The sequence below is a fragment of the Dasypus novemcinctus genome, chromosome 3 (assembly GCF_030445035.2).
Source record: "Dasypus novemcinctus isolate mDasNov1 chromosome 3, mDasNov1.1.hap2, whole genome shotgun sequence".
Taxonomy (NCBI): domain Eukaryota; kingdom Metazoa; phylum Chordata; class Mammalia; order Cingulata; family Dasypodidae; genus Dasypus; species Dasypus novemcinctus.
In genome coordinates, this window is record NC_080675.1 from 40,745,737 (window position 1) to 40,771,206 (window position 25,470).

General features: G+C 39.9%; 2 protein-coding genes and 1 non-coding gene across 13 annotated transcripts in view; 1 reads left to right on the forward strand and 2 right to left on the reverse strand.

The window, feature by feature from the left end:
* LOC101442922 (polypeptide N-acetylgalactosaminyltransferase 16) overlaps positions 1–9,943 on the reverse strand; it is a 149,744-nt gene extending 139,801 nt beyond the window's left edge. For 2 of the 11 annotated variants that reach the window (XM_071213844.1, XM_058293218.2), the window contains exons 1-2: positions 5,120–5,215; positions 2,650–2,754 (exon numbers count right to left, since the gene is read on the reverse strand). Coding sequence is in view for 2 of the 11 variants with exons in the window: in XM_058293213.2 (XP_058149196.1) it covers positions 5,120–5,506 (387 nt within the window). In the remaining 9 variants the exon portion in view is untranslated. Of the gene's footprint in view, positions 1–2,649; positions 2,755–5,119 lie in introns of all 11 variants that reach the window. The other 9 variants (XM_058293213.2, XM_058293214.2, XM_058293217.2 and 6 more) reach the window with 6 other exon arrangements.
* Positions 9,944–11,454: 1,511 nt separating this feature from the next.
* LOC111760209 (small nucleolar RNA U13) lies at positions 11,455–11,558 on the forward strand. The gene has a single exon (XR_002793966.1). It is a non-coding gene; the product is annotated as a small nucleolar RNA U13 (small nucleolar RNA).
* A 12,808-nt stretch (positions 11,559–24,366) lies between these two features.
* LOC131277912 (ferritin heavy chain) lies at positions 24,367–25,247 on the reverse strand. The gene has a single exon (XM_058293223.2). It carries the CDS (start codon positions 25,098–25,100, stop codon positions 24,552–24,554), a length of 549 nt encoding a protein of 182 aa, XP_058149206.1. The 5' UTR covers positions 25,101–25,247; the 3' UTR covers positions 24,367–24,551.
* Positions 25,248–25,470: the final 223 nt, after the last annotated feature.

The following is a 25,470-nucleotide window of genomic DNA, read 5'->3' on the forward strand; positions in this document are numbered from 1 at the left end:
CATAGCAGATCAAACTTGTGGGTCAGAAGTTGAGTCAGCTTTAGGCTGTGTCCCTCTCTCTCCTGAGAAGCTGTGAAATATGTGAAAGACAGTTCCTACAACTCCCTTTAGTCCATTCTATTTCACTTAACCAATCTTCCTGTGCCTTAGTTTATAGATCCCCCTCAGCAGCCTGGGTAGGTCCTTCTTCTGGGCAGCTCCAAGTCTGTAGATATATCTCTTAAAATATGGCACCCAGGCCTGTATTCAGTACTTGAAACATGGTCTAAATCAGGGGTTCTTAACCAAGGGTTTGTGAGCTTGAATTAAAATTTTAAAAAAAACAAACATTATTCTTGTGTGGATGTGTTGGTGTGATATATTTATTAAATAATACACAGTACAGTGTGGATGTGGACTTAGTATGATTTTTATTTTGATGTGGCATGTTCTGAGTGCAGTGGATAAATGCCTGCAAAAAGGTTGGTAAGGATGGCGGAAATGGTTTTATGATGCCATTGGAAAAGTCAAATTTCTAAATGTTTGCTGAAAATGACCATTTGAATGGATGTTGAACCATGTTAGGTTATCAGGTATTGAAATTATGGGAAAGTTATAAAACATAATTTTGAGTAATCCTAAAATTTAATTTAAAGACATGCCGATGTTGAGTGTCATAAAAGTATCTGCCGCTACATTCTGAGAAGAGGTCCATGGTTTTCACCTGACTGGAAAAGGGGTCCATGGAACAAAAAAGGTTAAGGACCCCTGGACTGCAGTGATACTATTATTTCCCAGTATCTAAACCCTATTTTTATTAGTACTGTATGAAGGAAGATTTTTAGTAGAATCATATTCCTGAGTTATATAAAGCATATAGTAAATTAAAATTCACTGCTATCAAATTGAAATTATTTTACATATTTGTAATTTATATTTTGCACCTAATCCAGAATATCACATTTCTTTCTTTTAAATTTCATCTTGTTTGTTTCAGCCAAATGTTTGATCCTTTGAGAACAATTAGCATCTTGATTTTGCCTTCTCTCTCAAACATGACATTATATAGAAAAGTGAATATGGCTTTCAAAGAAAAAAACAATTCCTTCTATGTGCTTTTATTAGTTCATTTTTATAGAGAGAGGGTTTGGGTTTTTTTCCCTCCTAGCCAAAGGATTCATTCAACAAATATGTATGTAGCACCTTTAATAAACTAGATATTGTGTTAGGCCCTGGGTATAGAGAGTGAAAAGATACAATCAGCCTTCAAGGAATTAAGGATTCAGAAAGGGAAAAATACATGGAAGGATCAAGCTGCAATATAGCCAGATAAAACCACCAACTGAAGTGCAGGATGGCAAGGAGGAATGAGTATATTATTAAGAGAAATGCTTGCTAAGAGAGATCATATCTGAGACTGGCATCAAAAAATAAGAGTTTTCTAGTACACAAGACAGACAGGAGACGGGTATTCCAGGCAGAGGGAACTGCACGTGCAAGCACATGAAGGATACAAAGCATCATGATACACATGAAAAAGTTTAAGCAAATTATAGATGTACTGTAAATGTAAAATAAACACCAAATTTTGAAGACTTAGTACAAAAAGGTAAAAAGATCTTACTAATAAATTCCATGTTAATTTTTTATATTAATGTTGTTGAAATATTCTGGTTATACCAGGCTAAATAAAATCTATTACTGAAATTGTGAATTCCAGGGGAGGAACACTGGTGTGGGGTATTATTGATGGGGGACGCAAGGTTGGGAGGTAATTCTCCAGGGCATGTATATAGGGTTTATAAAAATGTTCAGATATTCATTGGGTATTGTCATAGTAGGTAGAGTTACAAACAGCAACTGAAGGAGTTCTGAGTTCGTAGCCAGGGGAGCTCTGTCACATTCCCCAATGGAACAGCAAGAATCCCCCAAGTGCAAGGGCAAAGACCAGTGAAGAAGGATGGTTCAATGATGAGCCCTTGATACTGATGACTATGCTTATGGTCCTGTGTGCCTGAAATTACAACTAGGCCTAGAGTTGCAGGTTGCCCAAGAGTTACCTCCTGAGAGCATCCATGTTGCTCAAGTGTGGCCACTCTCTAAGCCAAACTCAGCATGTAAATGCATTACCTTCCCCCTAGCATGGGACATGACTCCCAAGGATAAGCCTCCCTGGCACTGAGGGATTACTACCAATCACCAGCTGGTGATGTGACTACAGTAGGATCCTGAATGAAAGGGGGAAATGGTAAAGACAAATGAGTTTATATGGCTAAGAGACTTCGGGGTGAGTTGGAAGGTCATCAGAGGGGTCGCACTTGAGCATGTCTCAGTAGGATCCGAAAGACAGCCAAAGTGGATACAACCCCAGGTACTGGTGCTCCTGAGGGCTGTGGAGACATACTGGTTCTGTGGTCATGGCAGATGACTCTGGAGTTCAGTGCCTTGTCAGTTGGCCCTACTTTGGAATTTGTATTCCTGAGTGTGATGGAGTTGGACCCAGATGTGACCTTTCTATGCATGCCTCTTCTGTCACTTTTACTGAACCTATGGTTTGTGCTGAGATTGGTATATACTCAGGAGACTTGAGTCTCTGGACTGGCCATGTGCTAGCTGGGCCCTGAGCCTCTGCAGAGTTGCAACACCTACTAACTTGTTCATTGGACTTACCCAGGTCAGCTAACAGGGAGGTGAAGATGGTCAACCACCACACCACGGAACCAAGAGTGTCTACAACTGCAAGCAGGAGAATCAGATCAATCAGCCACGTGGGATCTAAGCCCCCAGTTGATTCAGAGGTGGAGTGGACATCACCATTCCAGGGTCCACAGGATGGAGGAATAAAATGTGGATTAGAGTAGACATAATGGTGTTCAACTATAGAACTATTATTACTCTAGCAATGGAAGAAACTGTATCATTGATCTGAAGACAGTGGCCATGGTAGCTGCTGAGAGCAGGGAAAGGGAAGGAAAGATGTGATGTGGGGGCATTTTCGGGACTTGGAATTGTCCTGAATTATAATGCAGCGACAGATAATGGACATTATTATACACTGTTTGTAGGTATTTTGCCATTAAATGTCCACACTCAGCAATTCTTTCCACAACGCCACACTCTTTCACTAGCATTCCTTGAGAAATGCTCACATGGGCACACAGAAGCACATGGAAGAATGTTCTCTCCACATTGTAGATAACAGTGAAAAAACAGAAGCAATCACATATTATGAAATCTTATATACTGTGGGATCTAACATACTATGGAATTTACAAAGCTACTAGAAAGAGTAAGTAAATCTCTATATATCAACAAAGAAAAAGTTCCAGGACTCATTTTTAAGCATGAAAAGGCAAGTTGCTGAACACATACAGTAGGTTGTATGTGCAAAATATGTATTTGTAAAAATTTAACACAAAAACTTACATATGTGTTATATGCACATACTCTTGTCAAAAAAATGGAAATGAAAACAATTGCAAAAAATAAAACACCCCACACTGAGAACAGTTGTTACGTTGGGGGAAGGTATTGGTTAAAAAAAAAAAAGATCCAAGTTGTTTTAAATATTTTACATAAGTTCTTTACAAGATTCTATACATGGACTATAAAACAAATATAAAAGAATAAATTCTGTGGGGACCCAGGCCCCCCTTAAGTTCTTAGCACACAGCTGCGTAGATGACCTAGATATAAATTAAAGGTTAACAATCCTCCCCAGAGGGAAAAGAAATGTATAGATGTAAATTATAATCTTCTCAAAGCAGTAAACGTCATTCCAAGGACCATAGTGAAATATCACCACACCCCATTTTTATACTTCACATGACCCCAGCAGGAACTCTCTTCTCATACTCTATTGAATGTCCTTGCCCTCTCATACTCTATTGGAGCCCCTTATGTATCATCCCTCATTTTTTCATCTCTTTGTGGTGCACTATCTTCACTCATTCTTTGACCAGCTGCCATCAAAGACTCTCTCTTGTGAGTCCTAATAAAGCCTGTCTGATTCCCTGCCAGGTGTGTTCTTTGGTCTGGTGGCCACACCAACCTGTACCCTTCAGGAGTTGAGTAATTTTTTTTTTTAAGGTACCAGAGGGTCAGGAATTGAACCTGGGAGACCTTCTACGTGGGAAGCCAGAGCTCAACCACTGAGTCACATTGGCAACCCTGAGTTGGTTTTTTTCATTTGTTTGCTTATTGTTCATTTTTTGTTTTCAGGAGGCACCGGGAACCTAACTGGGTACCTCCCATGTGGGAAGCAGGCACTCAACCACATGAGCCACATCCGCTCCCAACACATATTTTTAAAACGAGTTCAACTTAACCAAAAATAATCATTCCTTCCCGTTAATACACCTTTTTGTCTCACACTTTCTAATTCTTATAATTAGCCAACCCTTCAGTGCAATTCCTTCTATCCTCATAATATAGCAAAGAAAAAATACAGTCTCATGTTTCCAAGGAGTGGGTATATGAGGGAGTTAGTGTAGGTCCAATTGTATATCAAAATCTTATAAAGTTTTGGGTTTGTTGATATCTTAATGAACGGATGTCAAGTTTTTTAATTAAAGAATTACCAAGGTTCCTGTTTTGTACCCATCCAGGGAGGTGAAAAGAGGCAGCTCCCACCAAGGCCCAAAGCTGCGTGTGTGGTCTGGGAAGAGAGGGGCGGTAACAATGGGAGGAGGGAGACGTCCCCACGAATCGAGGGGAGGGAATTGTTGCGGAGGACGCGCGGAACACGCAAGGAGAGCCCCAGGTGCTGCCGGTGGCGTCGCCTTTTAGCTGATAAAGACAAGAAGTTATGAAGATTTGGTAAGTGCCCCTAAAAGGCGGAGAAGGGGAGGAGGGGGAGGGAGAGGGAATGAGGGGCCGCGGTCCCGAGTGGGAGCCCTCGTTGAGCGCGGCAAGACTGAGCCGCCCCCGCTGCAGTGAAGCAGGTGAGGAAGCCGTGCCGGAGGGCGGGGAGAAGGGCACGGCCAACGCGCTCGGGGACTGTTAAGGTTCGCGCAACCAGCCGCCCCCGCACGCGGTGACAATCTTGGCTCCCCTACCCCTCTCAGTTCCCACTGAAAACTCTCTCCGCCCGCTGCACAATCCGGTTTAATGGCTTCGCCGTCCCCTGAACATCCCTTACCTGCGGCCCCGTACCTGTGCCGAACAGTTGCGGAACCTCACGCTGAAGAGCTGGAACCTCTGCGGCCACCTGCGCGCGCCCACCCGGATCCACTAGGGCCGAAACCACTTCCGGTCCTGCGACGGGCCAAGAGAACGTAACCCTAGACAAGCGTGTGTAAACGGGCGGCGCCATCTTGTACGGAAGCTGCTGCGACAGCTGTCTGCCACCCCAGGTTTTCCAATGTCGAACAAAGGAGCTGTTAAAATTGAGAAGGCTTAATGTCTTTTTAAAAAATTGTTTTTGTTTTCGTTTCTGCGGTGATGTTTTTGTTCGTTTTCCCTTTTGTTTTTGAAGGAGAAGTCTGTGGAATCCCCACAAATGTAATATGGGACCTGTAATTTTCATTCTTAATTAGCCCCGCGGGTAGTGTTTCTCTACTGATTTAATTTCCTGAACTGTTAAATGAGGAAAGTAAATAGAAGTGTCACTGTATTTAAATAATATATTTCTTATGCATTGCATGAGATGGAATGCAATGCCTTTTATCCTATAACCAGTATAATAATTTATGCCATCTTTATGTAACAAATAACCACAGTAGTTTCCGTTTATATATGAAATTATTTATTCAGCCAGTCTTTGTTAGCCGTTATTATCAGTGAGGCAGCTGTGTGCTATAGTACTGGTGCTTTGTCATGGAATGTGTAGAACAGAAAGGGAAATAAAAAATGCATAAATAACCAATTTCAGGTACATCAATAGCCGCCATTTGTTAACTGTGCTCATGGTGTGCCAGGCACGCTCCAAAGAGTTTTACATGTTTTATCTTACATCATCCATTTTACATAGAAGGGAGAAAGGTTAAATAATTTTCTGAAGGTAACTCAGCAAGTAAGTGTTGGAGATAAGAATACAACCTTGGTATGTCTGATTATAAAGCCCTCATATTCTATATTATGCTGCCTCATTCTCATTATATACTATTGCCTCAAATACAGGAATGAGGTTCTAAGTTCTATTAGACAAGTACTCATTAAGAGGAAATTCCATAAATGTCAGTGATTAACCCCTGCATTTTTATCTGCTCCCCACTGAAACATCTCAAAAAAAAAAAAAAAAAAGGTAAAGTAGAAATACAAATAAAACCACAATGAGATGGCATTGCTTATCCACCAGAATGGCTAAAATGAAAAAGAAAATAGCAAGTACTGAGAACATAGTGGAGCAACCAGAACTCAAAACACTGCTGAAGTGAGTGGCAAATTGGTATAAAAATTTTGTTAAACTGTCTGGCAGGTTCAACTAAAGTTGAATGTACGCATGGCCTTTGTTTTAATTTCTCCTAGGTATATAGTGAACAGAAATGTGTGCATGTGTTCACTAAAAGGACATGTGCAAAACACCTCATAGCCACGCTATTTGTAATAGTCCCAAACTGGAAACCACCCAAATGCCTGTCAACAATAGAATGGTGATATATTCACATAACGGAATTCTCTGCAGAAATGAGAGTGAATGCTCTACAACTCTACAATTTAGGTGAATCTCATAAACATTATCATGAGTAAAAGAAGCCAGACACAAAATCGCACATACTGTGTAATGACGTTTATATGAAGTGCAAAACAGCCAACATAATAGTGATTACTCATGTGGGAATATTGACTAGAAGGGAACAAAAGGAGGCTTATGGAGTGCTGATAATGTTCTATTTCTTGAACAAAGTGCTGATGTAGTTGGGTGCATTTGTATTCCTTAGCTGTGGGCATATTTTTCTGAATGCCTATAGACTCTGCAAAGTTTTTGAAAATGAGAACAAAGGAGTTAAAAGTATATAAACCCAAAGAAGAAAGAACAGGAGAGGAGAAAATAGCATTCTAATGTCAACACATTTTTTTAGAAGATGGAAGACTAGAATGGCAGAATATTGACTTTTGGGGAATCCCGTAATAAAACTGACTGGATCCATAACCAATCACCCTACATTGAAGGCCCAGTCAATAAACCTCATTTTTGCATACAAAATTCTCAATCAGCATTTTAGAGCAGCACTTTTAAATATGAAAAAAAAATCAACAATCACCACTCACTTCAAGAATGCCTCAGATGCAATTAATTCATTCTTTCTAGGCAACATGTTTAGAATTCTGCATCCAACAATTTACAATACACATACTTTTCAAAGGAAGATTTAAGAAAATTAGCTTCGAATTAAGCCATTGAGCAAATTTCTACAAATTGCAAAAAATTGCTATCATACAGAGTATAATATCTGACCATAATAAAATTAAGTTGGAAATCAATTAAAAAACAATCTTTTTTAAAACACCATGTATTTGAAAATTTTTGAATCTCATCTAAATAACAAAGTTCAAAGAAATCCAAAAGGATATTTATAGTACTTAGTGTGGAGTGGTAATAGAAATATTGTATATCAAAATTGAAAGGATACAGGTAAATTAATAACATGTTTTTATACTAGAAAATAAAGACAAAATTATATATGTGATTGACAATCATTAGGAAAGGAACAAAGCAATCTAAATAAAGCATGAAAGGAAGAAGATAAAGAGTAAAGAATAAATTAATAAAATGAAAAAACACACAGTAATGAAGGTTTAAGAAATTAGAAAATATGAAGGACTTTATGCCAAAAAATTGATTAGACAAAATGGGCAATTTCATAGAGAGTTATAACTTACTGTAGTTCCTTTGGTGCTGTTCACTTATATTTGCTTCTCTCTCTTTAAGCACATGGTAGGATTTCATTTCCCAGGCACATTGGATTTAGTCATAGTCTAAATAGGTTAAAATAAAGGGATGGAGAAAGATATACCATGCTTCTATTTATTAAAAAAAAAGTTGGGGTAACTATATTAGTTTCAGAGAAAGCAGACTCCAAATAAGGAATTGTAGCACGATATTGCATAATGATGATGGGATCTGTTCTTCAAAAAACATATCTTAAACATATAGGCACCTAACAGCAGAGTTTCGAAATAAATGAGTACCAAAATACATGGAAGAATCTGGCAAAATAATTGTGTTGTTTCCACCACAGTGTGGTGTGTTTATAGAGGGGTGTTGTTTGGGAATTCTGTACACATGCATGATTATAAGTTTAAAACTTCTGTCATAAAAATATATTAAAAAATAATAATAAGGCATATTGGGGGAATATTACACCAAATGTAAGATAAGGACTATAATTAGTAGTAAGACTTTGACAATATTCTTTCATAATTTGTAACAAACATCTCACAACAATGCAAGGTATTGGTGGAGGACTGATATATGGGACTCCTGTATAATGTTATGCATGTTTGCTTTGTAAGTCCACAACTTTTACTATACACTTACTGTTGATTTTCTCTTGTAACAATTTCTGACTTCAAGTCTATTTTGTCTAATATTTTTATAGCCATCTCAGCCCTCTTTTGATCACTGTATACATGCAAAGTCTTTTTCCACCATTTCACTTTCAACCTATTTGTGTCTTTGTATCTAAATTGAGTCTCTTGTAGACAGCATATAGTTCGATCATGTATTTATATCCATCCTGCCAATCTCTTCCTTGTAATTGGTGAGTTTAATCCACTTATATTTAGTGATCACTGATAAAGAAGGACTTCTGCCATTTTGCTGTTTGTTTTCTGTATGTCTTATATCTTTTTTTGGTTCTCACTGCCTCCAGTATGATTTCTTTTGTGTTTGATTGACTTTTTCTAGTGTACTGTCTTAGTTTTCCAGGATGCTATTATAAATACTGCAGAATGAGTTGGCTTAGACAGCAGGAATTTATTGGCTCATGATTTAAAGGCTAGAAGGCTTCCTGGGGTCAGTAGCGTTCCAGCTGACTGGCAGTCCTTGGGCTCCTTGGCTTTCCTGTCACTTGATGATGTCCTTTCCTTTCTCTTCTGATTTCCATTAGACTTTTGGTTTCTAGATCCTCCCTGTGACTCTATCTCTATTAGGCCTCCAATAATAGGATTAAGACTCAATGGGTTCATACCCACAAGAATGGGATTAAGATTAAGAACATGTTTTTTCTAGGGTATGTAACTCAATGTACCAGATGTACACTTTGAAAACCTCTACTTTTCTTTTTCCATATATTTTTTATTGTTTCTTAGTGGTTCCATGGAGATTACAATAAATATCCTAAATTTATAATAATATACTTTGAATTGATTCCTACTTTATTTTAATGGCATTTTAGAATTTGTGTTATGCCCTTTATCCTTTACCCTCATCAACCAAAATACATTCACACACAATCCCCTATCATATTAACCTAGGGAATTCTATTATCCTTTTGGGCATTTTATAAAAATAAATAATGTTATGCTCAAGTGAATGAATGTTCATAGCAGCATTTTGCATAATAGCCAAAAAGTGGAAACAACACTAATGTCTATCAATTGATAAATGGATAAACAGAGTCTGGTATATCCTTATAATGGAATATCATTCCATGGAATGAAATACCAATACCTGCTACAATGTGGATGAACCGTGAAAATAAGCTAAGTGAAAGAAGCCAGACACAAATGCATATATTGTATGATTCTATTTATATGAAATATTCACAATATGTAAATTCATAAAGATAGAAAGCAGTTTGAAGGTTACCTGGGGCTACAGGGAGAAGGGAATGGGGAGTGACTGCTAATGTGTATGAATTTATTTTTAAGGTGAAATGTTCTGGAATTAGATAGTGATGGTGTTTGCATAACTTTGTGAATATGCTGAAAAACACTGAATTCTTTACTTTAAAAGGGTGAATTGTCAATTATATCTCAATAAAAAATAATGATAAAGAAAAACTTAATAAAAATGTTAATGCTATAGTGTAGTGTTTGATTTATTTAAAAATGCTTTATTCATTCCAAACACAGCTTAATATGTGCCAAGCTCTGGGCTAGGGATTCATGGGCTGTTATGTACAGAAAATTCAAGAGGAACTGTGGTAGAAAGTGTTAGTTGCCTACCCAATATCTGTTGTCTGTTCTGTTTAGTAACAGAACTCAGGTAGCATTAAAACATGAAGTACATTTTCCTGTCTCCATTGTGGTGGATGTGACCATGTAACTACATTCTGGACAATAAGGTATAAGCACACATTTTTGCCTGGGACTTTTGGGAAAGTTACTTAAAAGTGGGCACACTGGGGAAGCGGACTTGGCCCAATGGATAGGGTGTCCGCCTACCACGTGGGAGGTCCGCAGTTCAAACCCCGGGCCTCCTTGACCCGTGTGGAGCTGGCCTATGCGCAGTGCTGATGCGCTCAAGGAGTGCCGTGCCACGCTGGGGTGTCCTCTGCGTAGGGGAGCCCCACGTGCAAGGAGAGCGCCCCATAAGGAGAGCTTGAGAGCTGTCCAGCGCGAACGAAAGTGTAGCCTGCCCAGGAATGGCGCCGCACACACAGAGAGCTGACACAACAAGATGACACAACAAAAGGAAACACAGATTCCTGGTGCCACTGCTAAGGATAGAAGCTGTCACAGAAGAACACACAGGGAATGGACACAGAGAGCAGACAACTGGAGGGGAGGAGAGAAATAAATCTTTTTTTTTTTTTAAGGTTTCACATATTTATTACTGAACCAATTTATTTATGCCAAAGCATAAAAAAAGACAAAAACAACTTTTTATTCCAATAAAGTCCAACTGTTAAGAAAGAAAGGGTCTCCTTCAACAAGATGTAAGTGAACTCAATACAGCATAAACATGTGCGTTATTACATGTGCAATTCCTTACAGACCCAGCTTGGTTCTTCTCCAATGTCTTCTCTTGGAGTTGTACTTGATTTTATTGCCAGTTTTCATTCGAATCCATTGAGGAATGGGACGATTCTTTTTTGTTTCTTGGCCAGGAATCGCTTGATTCTAAAAGTCTTATGAGAAGACATGGTGAAGCTTGAAGTCAAACACACACACAATGGCGGACAAAGAGAGAAAAAATAAAACAAATCTTTTAAAAAGTGGGCACACTGCTAGAACAGCCCTCTTTTACCCTATTGTCCTTGACTTTTCGCTTATTTCTTGTTTAGACTAAGACGTGATGGCTGGAGTGCCAATAACTCCCTGAGACCATAGTGGCACCTTGAGGATATAAGCCAGGATCTTAGAAAAGTAGAGTGCAGAGGTAAAAGCTTGGATCCCTGATACCTTTTTATAGTTTCCATCCTAGCCCTGGACCACCTCCTCCTGGACTTCTTTTACATGAGAAAATAAACCCCTAAAATTTTTTTGAGCCACTGCATTCTAGTCTTTGTTACAATTGGTTGAAGCATTTATGTCTTCATAAATGCTCCAGATGCAGGAGACTTAGGATATTAATAATGAATACAGATCCTTTTGTGGTTCATAGGCATGATGAATGGGTGTTCACACACTTGTGTGAGATGTGTCTCCCTCCAACCTTGTCATGACACGGGCACATTTCCAGTCTGATGTGAAAAAAAAAATGCATGCCACAGTAGTCAGCTAAAACCTATTTAATACAGTGCCCAATACTGAAGTTGCACAATAAAGGTGGCAGCCATTTATTGAGTTTGTTCAGTGTGTTGGAAGATACAGGTCAAAACTTAAATGAACACTGTCCAGATAAGTTGTTTCTGAAAATTCCTCCTCTTTTCATCCCTCAATTTGTTACCCCTTCTTTTTATCCACTGATGTTACATTGATCTCTCTAATATATAAACTCATAGTATTATTAGGTTCTATGTAGACTATAAAAATGTGTAGTTCTTGTCTCTGCACTTAAGAAGCTTACAAGCTGGTTGGAAACACACTCAAAAACATTTATGTTAATAAGTGAGAAGAGGTATCTTTTTTTGGCAGTTTAGGAGATGAAAAACTTTTCCCCCCTACCTCTTGGGAGAGACAGCTGCATTCATTTAGATGAAATTCAAGAAGGCCTCTTAGAATTTGCTGAAAGCAAATTGCCAACCAAGAGCTCTATATCCAGCAAACCTGTCTTTCAAAATAAGCCCCTAATGGGGCGTGCGGCTCGAGAGGATGGCGAATCAACATTCTCTTTTTTCTGTAGTGAGTGGTGTGCTTGGGGACAGAACCTATGCTGAGCTCAACTGCTTTGTGTAGTAAAGAGATGAGGAATTAGCCTCATCAAGATGGCAGAGTGAGAAACTTCAGGGCTCCATTCCCCTTCACTCAGAAGCTTTGAACAGTCAGCAAGAACTAGCAAAAAAAAAAAGTCTTCTCAAAGCTCCAGAAAACAGTTAAAGGACTGCAGTACAGAACAAGCTCTAAATCAAGAAAAAGGCTACTTAGAAGTTAAGATCTCAGGGCACCCTGGCTGGCCCATCACCGTTTCCTCACTGGCTCAGTGTAGAGCCAGCCAGTGCTCACAGTGAAGGTTCCTGGTTCCAGTTTTGTAGAAAGAAGAGTAACTCTCATGCACATACTGGGAGCAGTATATCTGGCCCGGTCTGGTGGTAGCCTGCAGGAGTTGCCATCCCAAAACATGCCCTTTTTGTGGAAGGCAGGTCACAAAACTTGTACAGAATGCTGCAGAAGAGCAGTCAAGTGGCTATCTGGGGCAAGTAATTGATGGCGGTAGAGTATGCAGTACACTATCCAGGACAGTGAGGAAAACGTTTCCTACAAAAGTGGGGACATTTACATCTATAGACATGGGGGAATTCCCAGGGACACAAGAGCCTGCCCAAGACAAGATACATACACAGAAAGGATCAAGTAAGCCCCTACACTCGCTTTGGCTTTGAGATATTCTCTACACTCATACAGATACCATCTGAAGGAGAGCACTCATACAGGATAATCTGAAAAAACCGGGAAAGGCAGTTTTCTTTTTATTCTTTGTATGTTTATGTGTTAGCCCCTCGCATTCAAGGAAAGCTGTCATAACACTATCAGGATACAATCTTAAGGAACAGATGCCACAGTCTAAATTCCAGTAATAACACATTAAAATATAAAAATGTCCAGGTCTCAACAAAAAATAACAAAACACACAAAGAAACAGGAAGCAATGGCCCAAGCAAAGGAGAAGATTAAAGCACTAGAGACCAAGAATGAAGAGAACCATACCTAGGAAATACCAGACAAAGACTTTTAAAAATTGTTCCTAAATATGCTCAAAGAGCTAATGGAAAACAGGGAGCAAAACAACTAAAGGAAATCAAGAAAATGATGAACACAAAGAGAATACCAATATAAAGATGGAAAAAAAAAGTGATGAAAAGGCATCAAACGGAGCTTAAGACCAGAATAACAGAAATTTTAAGTTCCCTAGAAGGGTTCAACAGCAGATTGGAGCTGGCAGAAGAATCGGCAAATTTGAAAATAAGACAGTTGAAATCATTCAGAGGAGCAGAAAGAAGAAGAAAAGTGAACAGAGCCTGATGAACCATCAATCATACCAATATACACACTATAAGGATCCTAGAAGGAGAAGAAACAGAAAGGGGCAAATAGGATATTCAAAGAAATTTTCCCAAATTTAGCAAAAGACAAAAATATATGCATTCAAGACACTCAGTGAACTCCAAACAGGATAAATCAAAATAGACCCAAACTGTGGCATATTATAATCAAACTGTTGAATGCCAAGATAAAGAGGGAATTCTAAAAGCCACAAGAGAGAAGCAACATGTCACATACAAGGGCGCCTCAAGAAGATTAAGTGCTAATTTCTCATCAGAAATCATGGTGTCAAGAAGGCAGTGAGATGATATATTTAAAGTGCTGAAAGCAAATTGCCAACCAAGAATTCTATATCCAGCAAACCTGTCTTTCAAAATATGAGGGAGAAATTAAGATGTTCCCAGAAAAGCAAAAGCTGAGAGAGTTCATCGCTACTGATGCTGTAGAGAGTTTGCAGTTTGAAAGAAAAGAACAATAGACAATAATTAGTAGCCACATGGGAGGAAAAAAGATCTCTGGTAAGGGTAAAATCAAGGGTAAATATAAATACTAGTACTACTGTATTTTTGGTTTGTCACTCTTCTTTTTACTTCCTACAGGATCTAAAAGGCAAATGTGTGAAATGTAAGGAGAAATCAGTGGATTTAGATTCAATTTATAAACATGTAATTTGTGACAAAAACTACATAAAGATGTGAGGACAAAAGGGAATAGGAACATAGTTTTTGTATACTATTAAAGTTGAGTTGTTATATATTTAGGATGTTAAATTTAAATTATGACAACTATATGGAAAATATCAGAGAATATACAAGTTTATAGAGACTGCAAGTAGAGTACAAGTTGCCAGGGGCAGGAAGCAGGGGTTATAGTATGAATTAATACATAATGGATATTGAGTTTCTGTTTGGAGACATGGGGAAGTTTTGGTAATGGAAGGTGGTTGGTACCACAACACAGTGAATGAGATTAATCCAACTCATTGGAATGCTTTAGAGTGGTTGAGATGGGAAAATTTATCTTGTACATATTTTCCCACAATTGAAAAAGAGCAACTAAAGAGACAATGAGGGGGAAATGGATTTGGCTCAACCGATAGAGCATCCACCTACCATATGGAAGGTTCAGGGTTCAAACCCAGGGACTCCTGGACTGTGTGGTGAGCTGGCCCACACACAGTGCTAATGCATGCAAGGAGTGCCATGCCACACAGGGGCATCCCCCGTGTGGGGAGCCCTACGCGCAAGGAGTGCGCTCCACATTGAGCCACCCCATGTGAAAAAAGCACAGCCTGCCCAGGAGTGGCACTGCAGTCACGGAGAGCGGACACAGCAAGATGACACAACAAAAAGAGACACAGATTCCCAGTGCTGCCAAGAATGCAAGCAGACATAGAAAAACACATAGCAAATGGACACAGAGTGCAGACAACAGGGCGGGGCGGGAGCAGGGGTGGAGGGGAGAAATAAATAATAAAATAAATCTCTAAAAAAAGAGAGAGAGACAATGAGGGACGTGGACATGGCTCAACTGATAGAACATCTGTCTACCATATGGAGGGTCCAGCATTTGATCCCCAGGGCCTCCTGACCCCAGTGGTAAGGTGGCCCATGTGCAGCACTCAAGGAGTGCTGTGCCACACAGGGGCGGCCCCATGTAGGGGAGCCCCACGTGCAAGGAGTACACCCCACAAGGAGAGCTGCCTGTGTGAAAAAAAGCGCAGCCTGTCCAGGAGTGGCACCGCACACACGGAGGGCTGATGCAGCAAGATGATGCAACAAAAAAGAGACGCAGTTTTCCAGTGCCGCGGGATAATGCAAGTAGACGCAGAAGAACACACAGTGAAGGGGCATAGAGAGCAGGCAATGGGGGGGGGGGGAGGGAAGAGAAATTAATTTTAAAAAAATGAGACAATTAAATGCAATAAGTGATACTGGGCAGGATTTAACAGGAGAGAAGGCTCAAAATGACATTATTGGAAAATATGAAAAATGAAATATACACTATAAGCTGTGTATGAATGTTAAATTTCTTGAATTTATTTTTAAAATTTATTTCTCTCCCCTTTCCCCCCCCCCCCCCCCCCAGTTGTCTGCTCTCTGTGTCCTTTCGCTGGATGTTCTTCTGTCACCACTTCTATCCTTATCAGCAGCACCGGGAATCTGTGTTTCTTTTTGTTGCGTCATCTTGTTGTGTTAGCTCTCTGTGTGTGCGGCACCATTCTTGGGTACGCTGCACTTCCTCTCGCACTGGGCAGCTCTCCTTATGGGGTACACTCCTTGCACGTGGGGCTCCCCTACGTGGGGGACACCCCTGTGTGGCAGGGCACTCCTTGCATGCATCAGCACTGCGCATGGGCCAGCTCCACACGGGTCAAGGAGGCCCAAGGTTTGAACCGTGGACCTCCCATGTGGTAGGCGGATGCCCTAACCACTGGGCCAAGTCCGCTTCCTTCTTGAACTTCATAACTGTAGCTAAGATGGATACATAAGTGAATATTCTTGTTCTAAGGAAATGTATATGGCAGGATTAAGTATTGAAGGATCATGATGTATACAGCCTACACTGCAGTGTTCAGAAAGTTGATAGAAAGACACATAGAAGAATACATAGAAAGATACAGCAAATATGGCAAAATATTAAAATTGGTGGATCTAGGTATCTGGATTCTGTATGTGGTTTGTATTATTTTTGTAACTAAGTTTGAAGCTATTTCAAATTTTTAAATTTTAAATTAGAGGAATTAGAAGATTCTGTCTGGGATTCAATCAGAGAAGGGAGAGAAGTTAGTATAAAATGTCTATTTCTTTCTCTAATGCTTCATTACCAGTAGATTCTTTGGAGGAATTTGGAAAGGTGTTGCATTCAAGTTTGCAAGAGGAAAGATGGAGATTATCTTGGGGGCTGCTACAGCTAGAGGATAAAGGGTGGACACCTGACATCTAAGTCACAGAAGAAAGAACATGGCAAGAGACTTGAATCCCTGTAAGACAATGGTAAAACATTTTACAGAGGAAAGACTTTCATAGTCAAAGAGATGTGAAAAGAAAACAAAAATCACCCAGATGAACACCAACAGAAGCTATTTATTAAAGAGTCAGGCATCAACATTTGGCATTTGGCAGAGAATCAAAGGCAGGCAGGAAAGTAGAAAGGCTTTGTAGTGGAAAAAAGGGAAGGTTTCAGGTATACTCTGATTAGAGGACATTGTCATGGAGGAGCTGGTCATGGTAAGAAGAAGTAAGGCCTCCTTCTGTTGGTTGGTTTGGTTTCCTCTTGTTGGGTCAGTGTTGCTAGGGGAGATAAAGAAATAGGGAAACTGGCACTCATTGACCAACTCCTAACCTTTCTGGGATGATTTGCTGCAGACGCTGTGGTTTGGCCTCCCATGTTAGTTGCTGCAGAGGTTGTGGGTCACTCAATCAAATTTCAGTTGGCTGGACCACCTAAAGGTAAAACAGGTTTTTGTGAAATGACCCATCTTTCTGGATTGACCCCATCTGCATCCCCAGAGTGGGATACCCTAACAGAGAAGAAACCAGAGGCAGAAAAACCTCACAGAAAAGAAAGGTGAGGGTGGCATTAAATTGAACTGCTGTATGATAGGATAGTTCCCAGAATTGAAAAGTGTACGTAAAACAGGGCACTGATTGAAAGAAATTTTTTTTCACTTAAAAAAAATTAATTTCATTAATATATAGTCATAAAACATGCAGTCTATCCAAAGTGTACAATCAGTGGTATTTGATATAATTACAGAATTCATCACTTCAATCAATATTAGAATGTTTTCACTACTCCAATAACAACAACAACAATAATAATAAAAGAGACCAAAAAAAAAAGCTCTACCTGAGAGAGAAAATTTAAACAAATCATAGAAGCTGGGAAGAAAAGTATGCACAAAAACAAACAGAACAGATCAATATTCCCGGAAAAGGAATAGAGGAAAGGAAGCTTTCTCCTGGAGGTGAAACAATTGCACAAAAAGTGAAATCTTAAAAATGCATATTCAGGGCAAGAATCAGATGAAGAAGAACTGAGGATATATGAACAGTTAAACATGAGCTATTATAAAGATCAAGACTGGGAAACGGACTTGGCCCAGTGGTTAGGGCATCCGCCTACCACATGGGAGGTCCACGGTTCAAACCCCAGGCCTCCTTGGCCCATGTGGACCTGGCCCATGTGCATTGCTGATGCGTGCAAGGAGTGCCGCACCATGCAGGGGTGTCCCCCGCGTAGGGGAGCCCCACGTGCAAGGAGTGCACCCGTAAGGAGAGCCACCCAGCGCGAAAGAAAGTGCAGCCTGCCCAGGAATGGCGCCACCCACACTTCCCGTGCCGCTGACGACAACAGAAGCAGACGAAGAAACAAGACGCAGCAAATAGACACAGAGAACAGACAACCGGGGGAGGGGGTGGGAATTAAATAAATAAATAAATCTTTAAAAAAAAAAAAGATCAAGACTAAGCTATACCAAGTGTCAAAGAAAAGTCTTAACAAAAAGCCAGTCAATAATAAAACTCTAGACAAAAGAGAAAAATGGGTCTTCAAAGTTAACTCATCAAGATAATCAGATGCCTAGACATCAGCAAAATATTACAAGCTAAACTAAGAAACAAGAAGATATGGCTCAGTCAATGGAACAAATTAAAACTTCAGAGGAGACTCAGAAGTTGAAACAGCTAATCAAAGATGTTCAGACAGATAGCCTAAATCAATTCAAGGAGATGAAGGAAAATATGCACAAAGAGAGAAAGGATATTCCCTTTGACATGGGACATGACTCTCAGGGATGATCCTTCCTGGCACTGAGGGATTATTACCAAGCATTAATCAGCAATGCATTTGGAGAAAGGCCTTGACCAAAAGGAGAAAATATTAAATAAAATAGAGTTTTTATGGCCAAGAGATTCCAAAGTAAGTCAGGAGATCATCCTGGACATTATGCTTGTATAGGTCTCAGCCGGACTTCATAAACTACCACAGTTAAGAAAGCCTCAAACAAAAGTGCTCTTGGAGACCCTAGAGATACCCAAGCACAATAGGCAAGCCACATGGCCTCATGAGATTAACACCCATTTGGCAGGCCCTATCTGGGAATATATGAAAATCTATTTCCCTGATATAACATAGATTATTCTCATTTATAAATCCCCTAATCGTGGTTCTTGTACTCCTTTTATCTGAATCTATAATTTTCAATTTACCTATTAAGTATATTTCTCAGCGACTTAAAGTCTTCTGATTGTTCACATTGCCAAATGTGCCATGAAGCCCAGCAGATACAGCGCAAACACCTACTCTCCAGTTCTTCAGGCTTGCTCTGGACAATAAAATGATGATGATGGACCAGCCCCACCCCAAAAGCAAGGATTATTTTCAACTGCAAGCAAAACAATTGCATTCTGCTCCCCATGATATCTATGTCCCTTCTCAGGCTGAAGCTGTCAGAGTGGACACTGTACCAAATCTCTCAAGAAGGGAATGAACAAAAATGGGGGGAGGGGGAGAGTGTAAATACTGACCAAAACAGATTTATTGTTATTGAAGTTATTATCTTGTGTTAACTATCTTATAACATTTATATAAAAAATGAAATTTTAAATAAGAAAAGAGATTAAGGATATTAAGAAGACAATGTGTGAACATAAAGAAGAATTTGAAAGTATAAAAAGAACCATACCAGAAATTATGGGGATGAAAGGCAAATAGTAGAGATTAAAAATACATTAGAGATTTGAACAGGCAGAAACAAAAAACAGCTAGCTAAAAGATAGGGCATTTGAAATCATAAAGTCAGAAAAATAAATAGAGAAAAGAATATAAAAAATTATCAGTATCTCAGGGGCTTAAGTGACAGCACAAAGCACACAAACTTATACAACATGGGTGTCCCAGAAGGAGAAGGGAAGGGAATTGTACATGTGGGATGGATTTATGCTTAATTAATGTGTATCAATAAAATTGATTTGTTAAAAAAAATAGAATATTTGAGACAACAGCCCAAAATTTCCCAATTTTTATGAAACACATAAATATACATGTCCAAGAAGCACAACATACTCCAAATAGAGTAAATCCTAATACGCCTACTCTGAGAACCATACTAATCAGAATGTCAAATGCCAAGGATAAAGAAAGAATTCTGAAAACAGCAAGAGAAAAGTTATTTGTCACATACAAGGGCTCCTAATAAGACTAAGTGCCAAATTCTCATCAGAAACCATGGAGACAAAAAGCCTGGGGCATGATGTATTTAAGGTACTGAAACAGAAAATACCAGCTAAAAATTCTTCATCTAGCAAAACTACTCCTCAAAAATGAGGAGAACTTAAAATATTCAAAGATAAGCAGGAAACAAGAGAGTTCATCAACAAAAGATCTGCCCTAAAAGAATTACTAAAGGTAGTTCTACAGATTGAAAGGAAGACAGGAAAAAGTTACTTGGAGTAGAATGAAGAAATGAAGATCATCAGTAAGGTAACTAAAAGGATAAATGCAAAACCCAATAGTACTGTATCCTTAACATACAACTCTACTCTTTAATTCATCTAAGAATTAGAATCTGGGGTGCCAATGTGGCTCACTGGTTGAGAGCTGACTTCCCAGATATGAACATAAGAGGTCTGGGGTTCAATCCCTGGCCCCGGTACCTCAAAAAAACAAAAACAAAAAAAACCCCAAAAACCCCACAATTGGACAAGAAAAAGGCCTATTTCCTAATAATGGACTTGCAAAACATAAAGCAGTAAAATGGAACAAAAAAAAAGAGGGAAATGGGGATATGAGAGCAGAGAACATGAATGCTATTGAAGCTAAGTTGGTGTCTTTTCAAATTAGTAAATTATAGATGTAAGTTGTGTAATATAAACACCAAGGTAACCACAAAGAAAGTATTTAAAATTTTTACAGGGAAGTGGACTTGGCCAAGTGGATAGGGCATCCATCTACCACATGGAAGGTCTGCGGTTCAAATCCCAGGCCTCCTTGACCCGTGGGCAGCTGGCCCACGTGCAGTGCTGATGCACGCAAGGAGTGCCATGCCACACAAGGGTGTCCCCTGTGTAGGGGAGCCCCATGCACAAAGAGTGTGCTGCCCAGCGTGAAATAAAGTGCAGCCTGCCCAGGAATGGCGCTGCACACACCAAGAGTTGACAGAGCAAGGTGATGCAACAAAAAGAGACACAGATTCCCATGCCCCTGACAACAACAGAAGTGGACACAGAACATGCAGCAAATGGACACAGAGAACAGACAACTGGGGGGGAGGGAAGGGGAGAGAAATAAATAAAATAATCTTTAAAAAAAAAGAGAGACACAGATTCCCGGTGCCGCTGACAACAACAGAAGTGGACAAAGAAGAACACACAGTTAATGGACACAGAGAACAGACAAGTGGTGTGGGGGAGGGGGGGGAGGGGAGAGAAATAAATAAAAATCTTTAAAAAATAAATACAACTTTTATAGAAACAGAAATGAAAAAAGGATCAGTCAGATATATAAGAAAAGATCAATTATACAGAAAAGGAGATTGCAATAAAGGAAAGGACAGAAAGAAAGAAAAAAATATTTGACATAAAAAATAAGGACAAAATGACAGAAATAATTACTGCCTTTACAGTAATAACACTGAATTTTAGTGGATTAAGTTCCCCGATCAAAAGACACAGGTTGGCAGAAGAGATAAAAAAGCATGCTCTAACTATATGTTGTTTACAAGAGACTCATCTTTTTCTTTTTTTTTTTTTTAAATTTCTTTCTCTCCCTTTCCCCCCCTCCCCTGTTTTCTGCTCTGTGTCCATTCGCTGTGTGTTCTTCTGTGACCACTTCCATCCTTATCAGAAGTGCCGGAATCTGTGTTTTTTTGTTGTTGTTGTTGCGTCATCTTGTTGTGTCAGCTCTCCGTGTGTGCGGTACCATTCCTGGGCAGGATGCACTTTCTTTCGCGCTGGGCGGCTCTCCCTATGGGGCGCACTCCTTGCGCGTGGGGCTCCCCTATGCGGGGGACACCCCTGCGTGGCAGGGCACTCCTTGCGCACATCAGCGCTGCGCATGGGCCAGCTCCACACAGGTCAAGGAGGCCCAGGGTTTGAACCGTGGACCTCCCATGTGGTAGGCGGATGCCCTAACCACTGGGCCAAGTCTGCTTCCCAACAAGAGACTCATCTTAGACCCAAATACACAAATAGGTTGAAAGTGAAAGAATGGAAAAAGATACTCCATGCAAATAATAACCAAAAAAGAACTGGGGTAAGTATTCTAATACCGGACTAAACAGACTAAGTCAAACCTGTTACACAAGACAAAGAAGGAGCTTATATATTAATAAAAAGAGCAATCCACCAAGAAGAAATACCAAGCATAAATATTTATGCACCTCAGCATGGTGCCTGTATTAGTCAGCCAAATGGGTGCTGATGCAAAATACCAGAAATTGGTTGGTTTTTATAAAGGGTATTTATTTGGGGTAGGAGCTTACCAGTCCATAAAGCATAAGTTAATTCCCTCACCAAAGTTTATTTTCATGTGTTGTAGCAAGATGGCTGCTGAAGGCTGTGACGGTTCAGACTTCCTGGGTTTCTCCCTTCCACGGCCTTGTTTCTCTCTGGTTGCAGGGTTCCTCTCTTCCTGGGACTTGCTTCTCTTTCCTCTGTGAACTTACTTCCTGGGGCTCCAGCTTAAGGCTTCAGCATCAAACTCCAACATCAAAATTCCAACATCAAAAACCTTCAACTCTGTCCTTTGCCATGTCTTTTATCTGTGAGTGGGCGAGTCACCCACCCAACCATTCGTATGGTTGTGAATTTTGGAATTCATAACCATATCAAACTGCTACAGTACCCCAAAATACATTAGGCAAACAATAATCATAGGAGACTTCAAATTCAATACACCATTCTTATCCATAGACCATTGAGACAGAAGAGCAATAAGGAACCAGAGAACTTGAATAATATGATAAATGATCTAGATAGATATATACAGAATATTGCACCCCCAAAACAGCAGGATATATATTCTCCTCAACTATATGTGGATCATTATCCAGGATACAACAAATGATGGGTCACAAAACAAGTCTCAATAAATTTTAAAACGTTGAAATTATACAAAGCATCTTCTCTTACCATAAATAAATGAAGCTGGAAAAAACAGGTAGAGAACTGGAAAATCCACAACTATATGGAAGTTAAATAGCAATCAGTGGGTCAAAGAAGAACTTGCAAGAGAAATCAGTTAGTATCTTAAAATGAATGAAAATGAAAACACGACATATCAAAACTTATGGGATTCAGCAAAGGCAGTCTTGAGGGGGAAATTTATAGCCCTCAATGCTTACATTTAAAAAGAAGAAAGAGCTAAAATCAAAGACTTAACTGCACACTTAGAGGAACTAGATAAAGAAAAGCAGGGAAGTGGATGTGGCTCAAGTGACTGGGCTCCCGTCTACCATATGGAGGGTCCAGGGTTCAGTTCTCAGGACCTCCTGGTGAAAGTAAACTGGCCCAGGCTATGACCTGACCCAGGCAGTGAGCTGGCCCATGCAGAGAGATGGCCTGCACAGAGAGCTGGCACAGTAAGATGATGCAACAAACAAACAAAAAAAAAGCAAGCTAATTCCAAAGCAAGCAAAAGGAAAGAACAAAGATTAGAGCAGAAATAAATGAAATTGAGAATTTTTAAAAAGTAGAATTAACAAAACCAAAAGTTTGCTCTTTGAGAGCAATACAAATTATAAAGTGGGAAGTAGATGTGGCTCAAATGATTGAGCTCCTGTCTACCAAATGGGAGGTCCTGGGTTCAGGTCCCAGTGCCTTCTGGAGAAGATGACCAAGACAGTGAGCTGGCACAACAAGATGATGCAACAAGAGACACAAAGATGAAACACAATGAGAGAGACAACAAAGCAGGGAGTGGAGCTGGCTCAAGCAATGGAATGCCTCTCCCAAATGAGAGGTCCCAGGTTCAGTACCCGGTGCCTTCTAAAGAGAAGACCAGTATACAGAGAGCATATTGCAAATGGACAAAGAGAGCAGACAGTGAGCACAAACAATGGGGCGGGGGTGGGGGAAGAGAAATAAAAGATCTTTTTAAAAATTACAAACTCTTAGCTAGACTAACAAAGGAAAAAAAGAGAGAAAAGGTACAAATAAAATCAGAAATAAGAGGGGGGACATTACTACTGATTCCACAAAAATTAAAGAATCATAAGAGGACAATTTTATGCCAACAATTGTATGCCAACAAATTAGAAAACCTAGATTCAATGGACAAATTCCTAGAAACACATGAACAAACTCCACTGCCTCTAGAAGAAATAGAAGACCTCAACAGACCAATAACAAGTAAAATGATTGAATCAGTCATCAAAAACCTCCCAGCCAAAATAAAACAAACAAAACAAAACAAAAAACAAACAAGGATAGGATGGCTTCACCAGTAATTCTACCAGTCATTCCAAGAAAAATTAATACCAGTCTTGCTCAAACTCTTCCAAAAATTGAAAAGGTGGAACACAACCTAACTCATTCTATGAGGCCAATATCACCCTAACGTGCCAGGTAAAGGTACTACAAAAAAGAAAATTACAAACCAGTTCCTCTTACAAACATAAATGCAAGAATCCTCAAGAAAATACTTGCAAATCGAATTCAAAAACATATCAAAAGAATTATACACTATGATCAAGTGGTTTTATCCAGTTATGCAAGGGTGGTTCAACACAAATTCTTTTTTTATGTTGCACAATATAGTTAATAGTAGCACAATCATACAGCATTTGTCCTTGCTTCATTCAACATAATGTCCTCAAGGTTCATGCATGTTTTCCTATGTTTTACGACTTCATTTCTTTTTATTTTTTATTTTTTTTTTATTTTTTTTATTTTTTATTTTTTTTGGTACCAAATAACTTTATTTGAAGGAATGGTACCAATGAAAGAACTTGGTAGACATTGATACAACTTATAGAAAAGGTAAACCCAACACACATGCACTACTACCCTGTGGCTCTGGGGAAGCCAACAGAAGGTTTAGCTCTCATCACTGCTTCCCAGAGTGTGCTTGTCAAAGAGATACTCTGCCAAGCCAGAATCCGGGGCCCCCATCTTGCGCAGGTTGGTTACGTAGTCACCCAGTTCTTTGATGGACTTCACCTGCTCATTCAGGTAATGGGTCTCAATGAAGTCACACAAATGGGGGTCATTTTTGTCAGTAGCCAGTTTGTGCAGTTCCAGTAGTGACTGATTCACCCTTTTTTCCAAGTGTAATGCACACTCCATTGCATTCAATCCGCTCTCCCAGTCATCTCGTTCTGGTTTCTTGATATCCTGAAGGAAGATTCTGCCACCTCGTTGGTTCTGCAGCTTCATTAGTTTCTCAGCATGTTCCCTCTCCTCATGAGATTGGTGAAGAAAATATTTGGCAAAGTTCTTCAAAGCCACATCATCACGGTCAAAGTAGTAAGACATCGACAGGTAGACGTAAGAGGCGTAGAGCTCCAGGTTGATCTGGCGGTTGATGGCGGCCTCCGAGTCCTGGTTGTAGTTCTGGCGCACCTGCGACGGGGATGTGGTCGTCATGATGGGCGGTTGAGAAGCGGCGGCTGCGCGACACTGGACGGACGGTGACAAGCAGCTGGGGGTGGCTGGCCGACAGGGGCGAGCGCCGGGTTCCGTTCAAGCACTGTTGAAGCAGGAAACCACGGCGACTCTCCACGAAGACGTCTCCATTTCTTTTTAGAGCTGCATAATATTCCATTGTGTGACTACACCATGGTTTGTTTTTCCGTGCTTCAGTTGATGGACACATAGGTTATTATTAACATTTGGCAATCATGAGTAACTCTGCTATATGAACATCGGTGTGCAAATGTCTGTTCGTGTCACTGCTCTCAGTTCTTCTAGGTATATACCCAGTAGTGGTATTGCAGGGGTACGTGGCAACCCTATA